The following is a 12,496-nucleotide window of genomic DNA, read 5'->3' on the forward strand; positions in this document are numbered from 1 at the left end:
AAGTCATGAGATGGGGAGGGAGTTGAAGAAAGGGACATTTGCATTGCTAAGGAAACGGCGAAGAAAGGGTGAATGAATGCTGGAAATGACTCATTTTTTTTTTAATGCCAACGGATCAATATTTTGGTCCAAATAGAATGTATTTTAAACATAAACGTAGGTTGCTGTTTCTTAGCCAACCACTATGAAGTTTTTGGGAGGGGGAAGAAACCAGTAAGTATCTGAACACTACTGGTTGGGCCATGCAAACACTCTAAAACTCACACTGCAGATGTTATAATTAACTTTAAGAATCCGCTTTCTGAAATAAATTGCAATGTGAGAAAGAAGGGTAGTGTCTAATTCAAATTTCTGGTCTCTTCAGAGACCTCTGGACAATCATGGGGTTAGTACGGCTTAACAGCATCGAAAACCACCACAGGGCATGTTTCAGTAAGCAAGCATTCCAAGCTATCCAGGAATGTATTAGAAACTGACTTAAAAAGAAAACCAAACTACTTCGGATTCTTCAGTGTCTGTGGGTTACACAGGACACTTCTGTACACTGTTTCAGGGTCCGGATGAGAACAAAATTACATAATACCCAAAGTTAAAGATCACTTTGGGAACTCTGGATGTTGAGGAAGCCCCACTTTCAGCTGGAGGGGCAGGAAGCAGTCACTTCCAAATGTGGCTGGAAAATGAATTACTGTAAATCTTTTAAGTCTTCAAGACTTCAGTCCTTCCAGTCAATGTAACTATGGCAAAATATTCCAACAGGGAATCAAACAAATAAATAAATAAATACACTTTGGACAATGCCTTTACCTGTCTGTGCTCCATATCACAAAAACTATCCCATACTATTTTCAAGGTGATGGCAAAGCTATGAAAAAAGAAAGCTGCAAATCATAAAATCACTGGACTTTTTTTTTTCCGGATTACAATGGTAGACACCAGAAGGTTAATGAAATATGGGGATCACACTTCTTTTAAAAAATGGCATACATATACATGCAAAGACAAAATCTATTGAATGACAGTCTGAGAAAGTGACTGCCATGGTTTCTTTACAGCATACAGTTTCAGATCCTGTCTTGTAATACATCTATTTCTGACTGGGTTAAAGAAAAAAAAAGTTTAAAAAAAACAAACAAACATTATCCCCTGCCCAGCCCACCCTTCAGACAAATCCCAAATTGTTACTCCAAAGTTTTCCTTTTTGTGCGGCAAAGCACACCAAAACCACAAATGTGCAAAACATACAACCATCCATACAAGTCCTTACACGTGAAGACAACCACAGGCATTGTTTCAGCATGCAGGCACTGAACAATAAATAGCTAAATCTACAACAAATAACAACAATGAAGGGAAGGTTTGTTGTTTTGTTTTTTTTTAAGTCACTTATAAATAGAAAAAAGAAAGCTCACAAACCACTGGGAGAAGATTTCTTAACTTTCCCACTGCTCAAAAAAACTTCTTTTCTTGAATTCCCTCACTTTCCCCCTCCCTCCTCCCCACTCCCAGGACCCCTGTTCCCCTCCAGCCCACCCCCCCTTTCCAACAGAAACATTCCCTGCAGACAGGGCAGCACAACACAATATTTCTAACTGATGCCCCAAGCTCTACCTATTCCCATCAAACCGAGTTCTACTGGTGGAGTTTTCCAGCCAGCATTCCCCAGCTAGCATCCCTTTCTGCTTTGACCATTCTGGATCCAGCTGGCCTCCACCACAGCTGGTACTGACTCTTCAGACTGGCTCCTCCGAAAGAGGTGACAACCATTTCAAATTTTACACATAAATGGTGGAGTCCATGGAAATCAGGAGCTGAGCATGGCACAGCTAGGGAAAAGGCCCGGCTTTCTTCTCCCTCTGAAGGGCTGATTAATGCTGACATTAATCCACAATTACGAGACAAGGACTAGATCACAGGTTCATTCATTCATATTTAAACCATGTGCTACTTGCACTGAGAATCTTTAACTCCCCCCTCCCCCCTCCCCTTTCCTTCATGACCAGGATAGATCATTTACAAGGTGCAGTGTAATTTTTTCGAGTCCAGAACAACTTTTTTTCTTCTTCATTCAATTCAGCTTCTCCAAAGTCAAAGGTCCCACAGTTGGTTTCACCAAGTGACGGAATAAACTGTAATGGAGAGAAAAAAAGGGGGGGGGCACATAAGAAGGCATGGTTAAAACCATATAACAGAATGTTTACATTAGGAATCTCAAAATAAAAGTAAGCCCTACCTTGTGTGAGTGGACACTCCTCCTGTGCTCCTCCACAACAATTAAATTATAATTAGACGGGATAAATGTCTTAAAATTGGAACAATACTCTGCACTGTCAAATAATGTTTCAATGTCTAGCATGGGACTGGCACTAAAGTAGGGGAACAATGTCCTTGTTCCTGATTATCTCTTTACTCATTTCCTAAAAGTGGCATTCAGTCTTTAAGCCTGAATATTGCCTTCTGAGTTATGATTAATCCCATATTAGTTTTTAAGGCTTCTTCCTCTAATATAAAATTGTAATGAATAATCCACCTTCATAGTTAATGGATTCAATGTAGCCTGGCAGTGGGAGGAGGTTAGAAGAATTGAGGAGGTTTCCCATGCCAGGACCCCTGGGTCACTCACCACAGAGAATTCCAAATTAAATTTACTCACCATATACAAAAGCCGACATATTAGTCCCCTTACTGCTATTCATTATGGCAGAATCCAGGCTCGTTTTTCTTCACATGAAAATGTAAACTGTCTCCACAACCCAAGGCTGGATGGAGTTATTCTCCAAGTTGATTATTTAGTAATCACAAGACAGCTCAAAGATGCTAATACTCTTATCTACATAGCTATATGTGGAAGTATCAAGGAGCCAGAAAGTATAACCATAGAAACTTTTAATTTTCTCAGAAGACACCAGACTTTTAGGAGTATGGAGATCATGACCTGTGCTACTTCCTAGACTAATTTTGGTTCCTGCAGTCATAGAAACAGTTTTTGACTTTCAGCAGCCAATCTTGCAGCTACATTATTAATTTGTATGGTACTTTCTACCTGTTAAATAATGTTTCCTTTTTTCTGTATTTGTTTGGGTAAGGAGTGGTGTAGGGGTCCTTTGGAAAGCTGCATTCCAAATGCTAAAAAAAAAAATTGCATGTACTTAGGATGTTCGTTCCATACTTCTGAATCCTTGCTTCAGTGGGTTTCAAAGTCTAGCTTGTTTCCTCAGGGTTGGGTGAGTTTAGGGAAGAGGATTTCTTTTTTTTGAACTTTGATAATGTGTGACGAACCCTCAAGACATTCTTTAGAATGCTGTATCATCCCCCTGCCTTCTTGTAATGTATATATCTAATTCTAAGCCAAAAGAATGTTTCTATACCAGGAAGAAGTTTCAAAAAGTTGTATACTCAAGCAGACCGAAAAAAGAAAAAATATACGCACACTAATAATCCCAAGTTGGAGAGAAGAAACAAGGCCAACCAAAATTTTCCTGAGCTGCTGTCAGACAGAGGCCACACAGCATCATGAAAACAGGCTAATCAGAAGTAATTTCCTTCTTGTCCCTCCCACCCACTGACAGAACAGCAGGAGACAGCAGAAATTCCCTTGGTGGATGAGCTCGTAGATCTAGGAAAACTTCTTGTTAACAGTATATTAATTCAGCTATCTTACACATTTGGGAAGCTCAAATAATGGTCTCTGGGAGGTTGCTGCAATTAAGGGGAAATATTGAAGGCTGAGGTAGACCACACAGAGATGTTTTAAATAACACTTCATTGAGCTTGAATGTTCTAACACTATCTTATGTGTTATAAACTTTTAGAAGGTTCAGTCAACATTTTTCCTGGCAGGATTTTGAAAAGGCTCACTTTGATCATAACTACAATGGCCTCTACTTACAGGGAGCCTGGCTGAAGTACCAAGAGCCTTGTCAGACCTTGGACTTCAAATGTATGCTTAGGTCTCCTGTTGGTAACGGCAAGAGTACGAGAGGAAGCTGCCTCACACCTCACCTAATACCTTATTTGCCCTACTTTTTGAACGTGTTGGGAAATGAATGATTAGTTTCAAACACTCATCAGATGTCAGATAGACTCAAATGTTGGCTAATGGTTAGCCAAGGTAAAAAGGGGGTCAATGAAGTACCAAATACTTCTTTTTAAAAGCAATGCTGATGTTTTATTTCAGCCTAGCTGCGCAATTTTAACAAAGATGCAGAATTAATATTAGAACTACAAAGTTCAGGAGAGATCAACTAGTTTAGAATCATGGAATCACAGACCTATAGCTAGAAGGAACCCCAGAAGTCATCGAGTCAAACTCCCACCCCTCATTTACCAGATGAGAAAACTGAGGCCCAGAAAGGGTAAGGTGATTGCCCAGACTCATCCAGGTGCTCTAACTCCTCATGCAACACTTTCCAGTACACCACACTGGTCTCTTTCCTTTCTCTTACTTTGATGGAAAAACTTAAATCCAGGGAAGTAAAATGAGAGCTAGTTGGTGATAGGTCTGGCCCTAGAAACTAGTTCTCCTGAATCCTAGTCTCTGTTCTTTTATTAACTTCTCCAAGGCAATAAAATCTGTCTATTATATTCTTTACTCCAAGTGGTCATTGGTAGCTCACTTTAGTCCACTAACTGCCAATAAAAGCATAACCTCAATAGATAGTCATTTCACCACTTCTTGCCTCAGTTTCCTCATCTGTAAAATAGGGATAGAGCTGTTGTGAGGATCAAATGGGATAATATTTGTAAAAGCATCCAGCACCTAGGAAACACTATATAAAGGTCAACTATTTATTTAGCTATTTTCAGGTTCCTGTCCCAAATATAAATCAGTAGAAGAGAGCATGAGCTATATATATAGTGAAAGGAGATTGGTGGGACCTATTGATCCCCATGCTAGAGAGCATGTTCTTCACTAACACACAATTTAGTACTTTGCTAATTGATACTTTTGCCTAGGCTTTCCTTTATAACTTGCTTTTTAGGTGAATCATGCATTCACATCTCCAATGAAATTACCACTTTCAGAGCATTTGTTTATTCAGGATTACTGAGATGCCATCCAACCTGCAAAAACCAGTTTGGTTTGTAACTCGTTCTTCTCGCCTCTTCACAGAGAAGAGAAGTTCCTGGTTGCTCGATCCTGTCCTGGAGGTCTGATTTAAGGGGACAGAAAAACTATGGCTTTGCAAAACCATCATGGACTTGACTCAAGAGATGACAGCTTTAGAAAGGAGGAAAGTTGGAGGTAACAACTAGAATGGTGGATTCCAACATGCTGGAGACAGAAAAACAAAAACGAAAAAACTTGATCCTTGAGCTCAATCAGGGAAGGCCCTTTCTGCTTAGTTCCCTCCAATGCACACATTAATTTTTCCTTTGAAGTTTCCTCCACGTGCTGTTAGGGTGAGACAGGCTAGGAAAACAGAGCCAAAAATCTCTAACAACTGAGCTGGTCTTTATAGTAGATCCTCCAGAGGAGGAAGCCCTTTTTCTCCCCCTTCTTTTTAGTGCTAAGGCCATGAATCACCAAAACAAGTTAACACGTTCTGGGCTCTGTGCTACAGCTGTTACACACGCCTTAATGATTCCTGAGGCAAAATGTGAGCATGCTTCCCAACAACAGCAGAACTGCTACCAAGTGGGGTTTGTTAGGTTTGGAGTCCTGAACTCTAGGCTTTGAATTACCTGAAACAAGAAGCCTTTATGTATGTTTATTTAATTATTTCCTATGTATTTTATGTGTACAATATGTATCTCCCTCCCCAATTAAAAACCCTTACCTTCTATCTTGGCATCAATATTAAGTATCTGTTCCAAGGCAGAACAGCAGTAAGGGCTAGGCAATGATAGTTAAGTGACCTGGCCAGGGTCACACAGTCAGGAAGTATCTTGAGAAAAAGTTTGAACCCAGGACCCTCCTGTCTCTAAGCCTGATGCTTTATCCACTGAGTCCCCTAGCTGCCTTTACATACTCTTTCATACACAAGGCAATCACTTTATACTCAGATATGTGACAGAGAAATGCATCTTTTGTTAGCCTGGACAATAGAGTCAGCCTGACTGATTAACTCTGAGAAGCAGCATTTAACTTCAGGTGGCCAAAATATGCTAAATGTATCCGTGTACTTTACAGAGACTGAGATAATCCAGGTGAGAGACCTTGCAAAAGGGTCATATACTTGTTGCTCATAAATGACTTGAGATGATTCGTTTGAAGATAATAGTGATGCTAAATTTCAGGTTTAACAAAATGCTTTTGAGGCTGATGTGGCTGCACCAAGGCTCTTTCCAAATGTTTGGAAGTTATTGGTGCAACAGAAAGAGTTCTGGATTTGGAGACCTCGAGGCCCCAAGTTTGAATCCTGCCCCTGCCACAAGAACTATCTGAGCAAGCCACTTGAGTGCTTTCTCACCTGTAAAATGAGCAAAGGTTTTGAATTAGTCAAACTCTAAGGTCCCTTAGAGGCAACTCAATGGCACACTTGATAAAGCATTAGGCTTGGAATCAGTAAGGCCTGAGTTCAAATCTAACTTTAGACATTTATTATCTATGTGACCTGATGTTAACCTGTCTGCTTCAATGTGTTCAACTGGAAAATGGGGCTAATAATAACATTTACCTTCCAAGACTGTTTCAAGAATCAAATGAAATAATATTTGTAAAGTGCTTAGCAGGGTGTCTGCCCATAGTAGGCACTTCATATATGCTCATTTCCTTCCTTCCTTTATTCCTTTTAAAGTGACATCTAATGTTTGTTAAATTCAAAATGTTTAAAAGTTAAATCAAAGAATATATTCACTTGGAAAAAAATAAGATCTTATCTATCTCAGGATTAGGGAGTGGGGGGGGGATAGAACCACCTTTGCAAAAACTTTCTAAAGAGCACCTTGGGGCCACCTTTTAGTTAGTTAAGTAAAAAAAGAGCTCTTCCACGCTTCATTTTAAACTTTATATTACTAGGGAATGCACATTTGCATCTTTGGTGGAAAAGATTTGTTTACCTGATGATCATCTTCCAGGAATGCATCAGAATTAAGAGGGAAGATGCTTCCAAGTACTGACGAATGCCGTCGGAATGAGAGAGTAGGGGACTGTGGTGATGCTGTTCCAGACATCTAAGGTGGGATCGTAGCAGTCTAAGGTTTTGCATCTTTGAATACCAAAGTAGCCACCCACTACATAAAGTTTGTTTCCGGATGCTACTGCATGGCAGCTCATTCTCTTGGCGGTCACATCTCCCACCTTGGTCCACTGATACGTCTCACTGTTGAATTTGTAGGCTGAGCATGCAGAGAATTCCGTGTCTCCACCCATGATAAAAATCTGGTTGCCCAGCACAGCTGCTGCGGTGTATCGCCAGGGCTGCGGGCAAGTGGCCGGTACCGTCCACCTGTTCTCGCACTGATCATAGCACTGAACTTTGGGGAGCTTATCGTGGCTGACGCTGGTGCCTCCAAAAGCAAATAACTTGAGCTTGGCACTCACTACTGCCGCGTTGCTCACGCCTTCTCGGAGAGGGGCGACCATGGTCCATTTGTTAGTCACCGGATCGTACTGTTCGACTTGTTTCAGTGACACGGACGGGGAAGCGGGCAGGCAACCAGTTGCTGCTGTATGTCCACCTACGACGTACAGACAGTGTTTGAGTTCAGCAGAGCCATGGCCGAATCTGGCCACCAGCATAGGGGCAGCTTTGGACCACTCCTCGTGGAGGGTGTCGTAGACCCAAACATCTTTGGAGACCCCGTTCTCTGATCCTCGCCCGCCAGTGATGTACACCTTGCACCCGATCGCACAGGCGCTGAACTCTTTTCTTGGGCTCGGAATGTCTGCCTTGGGAATGATCTCTTTTGCTTTTTGGTCCACGAGGTACAGCTTGTCACACATGAAGGTCTGTCCTCCCAGGAGGAAAAGGGCATGGCCGGTTTTGCGAGGCCGGGCACAGAGGCTGGTGACGACGCCATCGTTCTGCAAGATTTTCAATTTGCATCTGATTGCCTCTTCCACGATCTCTTTGCTTTTCCTCTGCTTGGTGATCAGTTCTTCCATGGCTACGTTTTCCATGAGATATATGGCCGGCAAGAGGGCCAGTCTCACGGTCTGCAAGAGCTCCGGAAGGTAGCAGTGGCGCTTGCTCAGGTCGTAGCTAATCCAGTTAATAGCAGACTCGTACACCAGCCTTTCATCTTCCGTCTCTAATTCTTCACTGGACAGGAGCTGTACCACCATGTCCTGGGGCAGCTGAAGGAAATCTTCGTTTTTACTGATGGTTTGGAAGTTGCTGAGGCACATCCTCCAAGAGAGTTCATAGAGTTTGGTGCACTGGTGTGCGTCGGACAGCAGGAGCATGCCAAGACAGTTGGTGGGGTGGAGGTTCTTTTCAAGGAACTCTGCACACGCGTCTCGGATGTCCTGGAACTCTAGCATGTCTCCAGCTTCCAGGAGGGACTCTGCATTCTCTTCATTGATAATAACTCGGGACGAATATGCATAATCGAGCAGCAGTTCTAAGACTTCTGGGTGGATAGAATTGTCAAAGTTGACTTCACTGGACTGGCTCTCTTTGAGACCACCACTAAACATGGCTTCAAAGTAGCGGCTACATGCAGCCAAGACAGCTCGATGGCAAGGAAAAGTCCTGTTTCCTGCATGAAGGAGGACATCGGTAAAAAGTCGCTGCTGGCGCAAAAGATTCAGGTGTGTGAGGACACTGTCAGCATATGAGGATTTGTGGAACAAATATATATTTATTGAGCCAGTGCTGGCCCGAGATTTGCGATTTTCATGCATGCTGACTGACATTTTTCTCTTCCCTCCTAAAAAAACAAAGAAACATGAAATAAAATTAAGGTGGTACTCAAACAGGGCAACATCTTTTTGGACAAAGAAAATAGAAACCTTGGTCTGTTTACCCTGCTGACTAATGTTCGGAGTGGAATATAGTCAGTCCGGTATCGAGACAGAGGCAATTAGCTGCAAAGAAAGGCATTCATTTCAATAGTTTTTCTCTGGTGAGTTGCTTTGAGCTATATAGGCTGTTAAAATCATTGCATAAGAGCAGGCTCATCTTGGAAAACCTGATCCCCAACTTTCATGATATTAAAGTGCTTTGCCAGTGTAAGTCAGCAAAAAGAAAATAGGAGGGAGAGACCTCATTCTCACACCTCCCTGTTCTAGTCCAGCTGATTCACTGTACAGATGACTTAAATATGCCAGTCCTTTTGCTTTTAATAACACTAGGACAAAGTATTAGCCTAATATCTTATGCAACATAAAACTCTATATGGAACAAACACCTACTAATTAAGTCCATCAAGGATTCCTTTAGTAAAACTAGATTTTCCTGCACCAAGTGCAAAAGATAAGATTAACTGAAGTTTAAAGACCTTTTGACCCAGCCGGAACTCCAAGAATACCTCAATATACAATGATTAAGCATGGCAGGATAAAAACACTACAAAAAAGGGCAAATCAGAACCTGGCCCAAACCAGGCAGATTATAAAGACATTAGGAATTTAGATCAACCCTCTCATTTTACCAACGAGGAAAACGAAGTCGGAAGAACTTAAGTGATTTGTCCAAAGCCCCTCAGACACCCAAGGTCATGCAGTTCCGTGAGGATTCCAACTGGTCTGTTGACTTTCTTTACACTATATATCAATCAACCATGCTGCCTGCTGCTCCGTGAACTCTTCACATTTTAGTTATAAGAATAATATTTTTCATTCAAAAAAATAACAATTACACATTTATATATTGCTTTAAGGTTTCAAATATCATTTGCTTTTTTCTTACTAGTCCTCAAATTTCACATCTATAAAATGTCCAGAGGGCAAGGGGCTGAGGAACAAGGAACTACATGATTCATCTCTAAGGTTATTTTTCTCCCTAGCTTCTAACACTTTGTGATACATCTCTCATCTTCCTGCTCTATATCCACTCTCAGAAAATCCAGTTGAAAAAATAAGTCCAAACCCCATCAATACCATCACTAAGGAGATATTCAGATCTATGCACCTACATAAAAAGGACGCATATCTACAGAGAGCAAAAATATTCAAACATGATTACACAGGGAAACAAAGTCATCTGTAGAATTTAGGTAGTGAAATGAATTTCCTGTATATGTTGTTTTAAATAGATTCTCAGACTCCCAATACTGTCTTTCCATTTAACCATTTCAGAACAGAAATCTATAGCTTACCGGAAAATCAAGTATTTTTCTATTTTTGCAGAACTCCTACCTTTCAAAAGGGAAATTGCAAACATCTCTTAATCTAGAGTTCACTGACATTTCTCAAGATAATAAAATACTCAAGAATGTTTTTGAAGGAGCTCTATTGTTTATGAGCTCTTAAAGCTAGAAGATAAACAACATGGATACAGTATCTCTGTCAGAACCTTAGGACATCAAGTTCTGAGCGCAGGGAGTACAGAAACTTTCCCCCCTGCCCTTAAAATGGCCTTGCAGCTAATATTTACCCCAAATACATATTTCATTCTTTTTCAGGGGTTCAAATATATATATTTCATGCACACTTAAGGACCAGAGCACCAAATTTGCACTTCCTCAAGAACTAGCAGCATATCCTAACCAGAAGCAAGTCAGGTGCATGGCATGCCTTTAACATAATAAGCAATGTAACATAAGGTTATGCAATCTGTTTTTCTTTATTTTGAAATGTAACCTCTTGTGAATAAACATCACTTAATAGAAATCAAGAAGAAGCCCACATCCTGGGTCTATCTGATGATAAAATGACTGCTAAGGAAAACACTGGAATGGGCTGATGCACATCCACAATTGCCATGTGATGAAATCTGGAAAGTAGCTAAAGAAGCTCTCTCTTTTACTATTCTCTTACAGGTCATTTGATCAGTGTCTAACACTAAAGAAGGCAAATAATCTGCCTGTTTTCATGCCTTTGCTCTACTGGTGTTTTAACCACTGAGTTGCTAACTTCATGAGAAAACTAAATTTTAAGCATTTGGGGGAAGGATTTAAAGTCAAATAAAGGGTTTTGAAAGAGTAAAGATTGCAAATTTGAAACTGTGACTTGCTGTAACCCTAAAATGATAAATCGTGCTTTAAGGAAACACACACCCACAAAAGCAGCCTATGAAAAATGTACATGTCTCCAGCGAACAAGTACCTGCTACTAACAAATAAATGCACAAACTGGGGGAGCTCATTTACCAAAACAATAGCATGTTCCCAGCTGGACAAAAGGCCAAACCCAGATGAGTTTTTTTCCCTGGAGCAGCAAGTCTTATAAGTCAAAGAGAGGCTAGACCAGGCTATTATAATTAATACAGGAAACTCCAAAGATGGAGCACCTTCTCTGAGGTCTCAGGGAAGCTCCCAAGTGAATAGAGAATTTAAGGAATTTGCTCAAAGTAACCTAGTCAAGATGTATCAGAGGCAGGATATGAACTCATGTCTCTTCAGAATATGAGATCACTTAAAAAGTACATCTCTTGATTTCCCCACCTCCTTTGTCAATTCTGTATTTTCCAGAATTACACAGAGAAACTATGCTAACTCAGTCTCCTTGGCTACTTTACCAAGCTGTCCAAACATAATCAGTTAAGACATAAATATGCAAAAATCCAATTGTTCTCTAAGTAATCTAAGTGTGAATTCTGCCAGTGGCATTTAGCCTAAAGTGCAGACTTTTAAGATCAAATAAAGCTTCCAATTTCCAGATTTCCACTTTCAGGCTTTCAATTATACAAACATCAGCAAGAGAGACTACTAGTCAATAAGCTGATATTCAACAACAAAATTAGCCAAATTCCTTCAGGGAACCGCCCCCCCCTTTTAATCCCCAGAAAAATAACATTTACATGCAAAATATGCAGTCAGGAGAATGCGCACACACTGTATCCTGCATTTCCAAAGAAAGGAGGGGAACCCTTCTATTATCTCCTATTAACTTTTCAAAAGGTGGCTGTCATAGTAAATTCAGCGCAATAGACTTAACTCAGCCCCGTAATACCCAGCATTGTAAAAGGAGTCTGGTCTTACTTTTTCAGACTTTGAATCAGGTTCAAAATTGAGATCTCAATTCAATCAATCAAAATGAAACAGATTTTTCTCAAATATTGCTCATTAATTATGCTCAGAGAAAAACATGACAGACCTTGGTATGAGTAACAGCTTTTAATTACAGTACCCTAATATCTGTGAAAGCTCTAATGATACCATGAGAACATTTAATTTTTTTTAATATTTTGCCAAGCAGAGAAATGTGCTTGCATTAGTATTTGACTAATGGGATTGTGATCTGTACCTTGGAGAAAGAACCCATATGGATGAGATCACAGACCCACTTAAGTACAGAACTATTCTAGTCATGGCAATTGAAGTCCAATTGTTTGCTTACAATCTCACTGTTTTATTTCCTCCTGCCCATCTATTATCTTTGAAATTAATAACCTAAGAAGGAGAACCGAATACATGCACTGGGGGAAAAAACAATTTTTTATAGAAC

General features: G+C 40.5%; 1 protein-coding gene across 1 annotated transcript; it reads right to left on the reverse strand.

Annotated features, from left to right (window-relative positions):
- Positions 1–1,986: 1,986 nt before the first annotated feature.
- ENC1 (ectodermal-neural cortex 1) lies at positions 1,987–8,803 on the reverse strand. The gene is made up of 2 exons (XM_044657692.1): positions 7,003–8,803; positions 1,987–2,129 (listed from the first exon to the last, which is right to left on the reverse strand). Exon 1 carries the CDS (start codon positions 8,801–8,803, stop codon positions 7,034–7,036), a length of 1,770 nt encoding a protein of 589 aa, XP_044513627.1. The 3' UTR covers positions 1,987–2,129; positions 7,003–7,033.
- Between the last annotated feature and the right edge of the window lie 3,693 nt (positions 8,804–12,496).

This window comes from Gracilinanus agilis, chromosome 1, assembly GCF_016433145.1.
Source record: "Gracilinanus agilis isolate LMUSP501 chromosome 1, AgileGrace, whole genome shotgun sequence".
NCBI lineage: Eukaryota > Metazoa > Chordata > Mammalia > Didelphimorphia > Didelphidae > Gracilinanus > Gracilinanus agilis.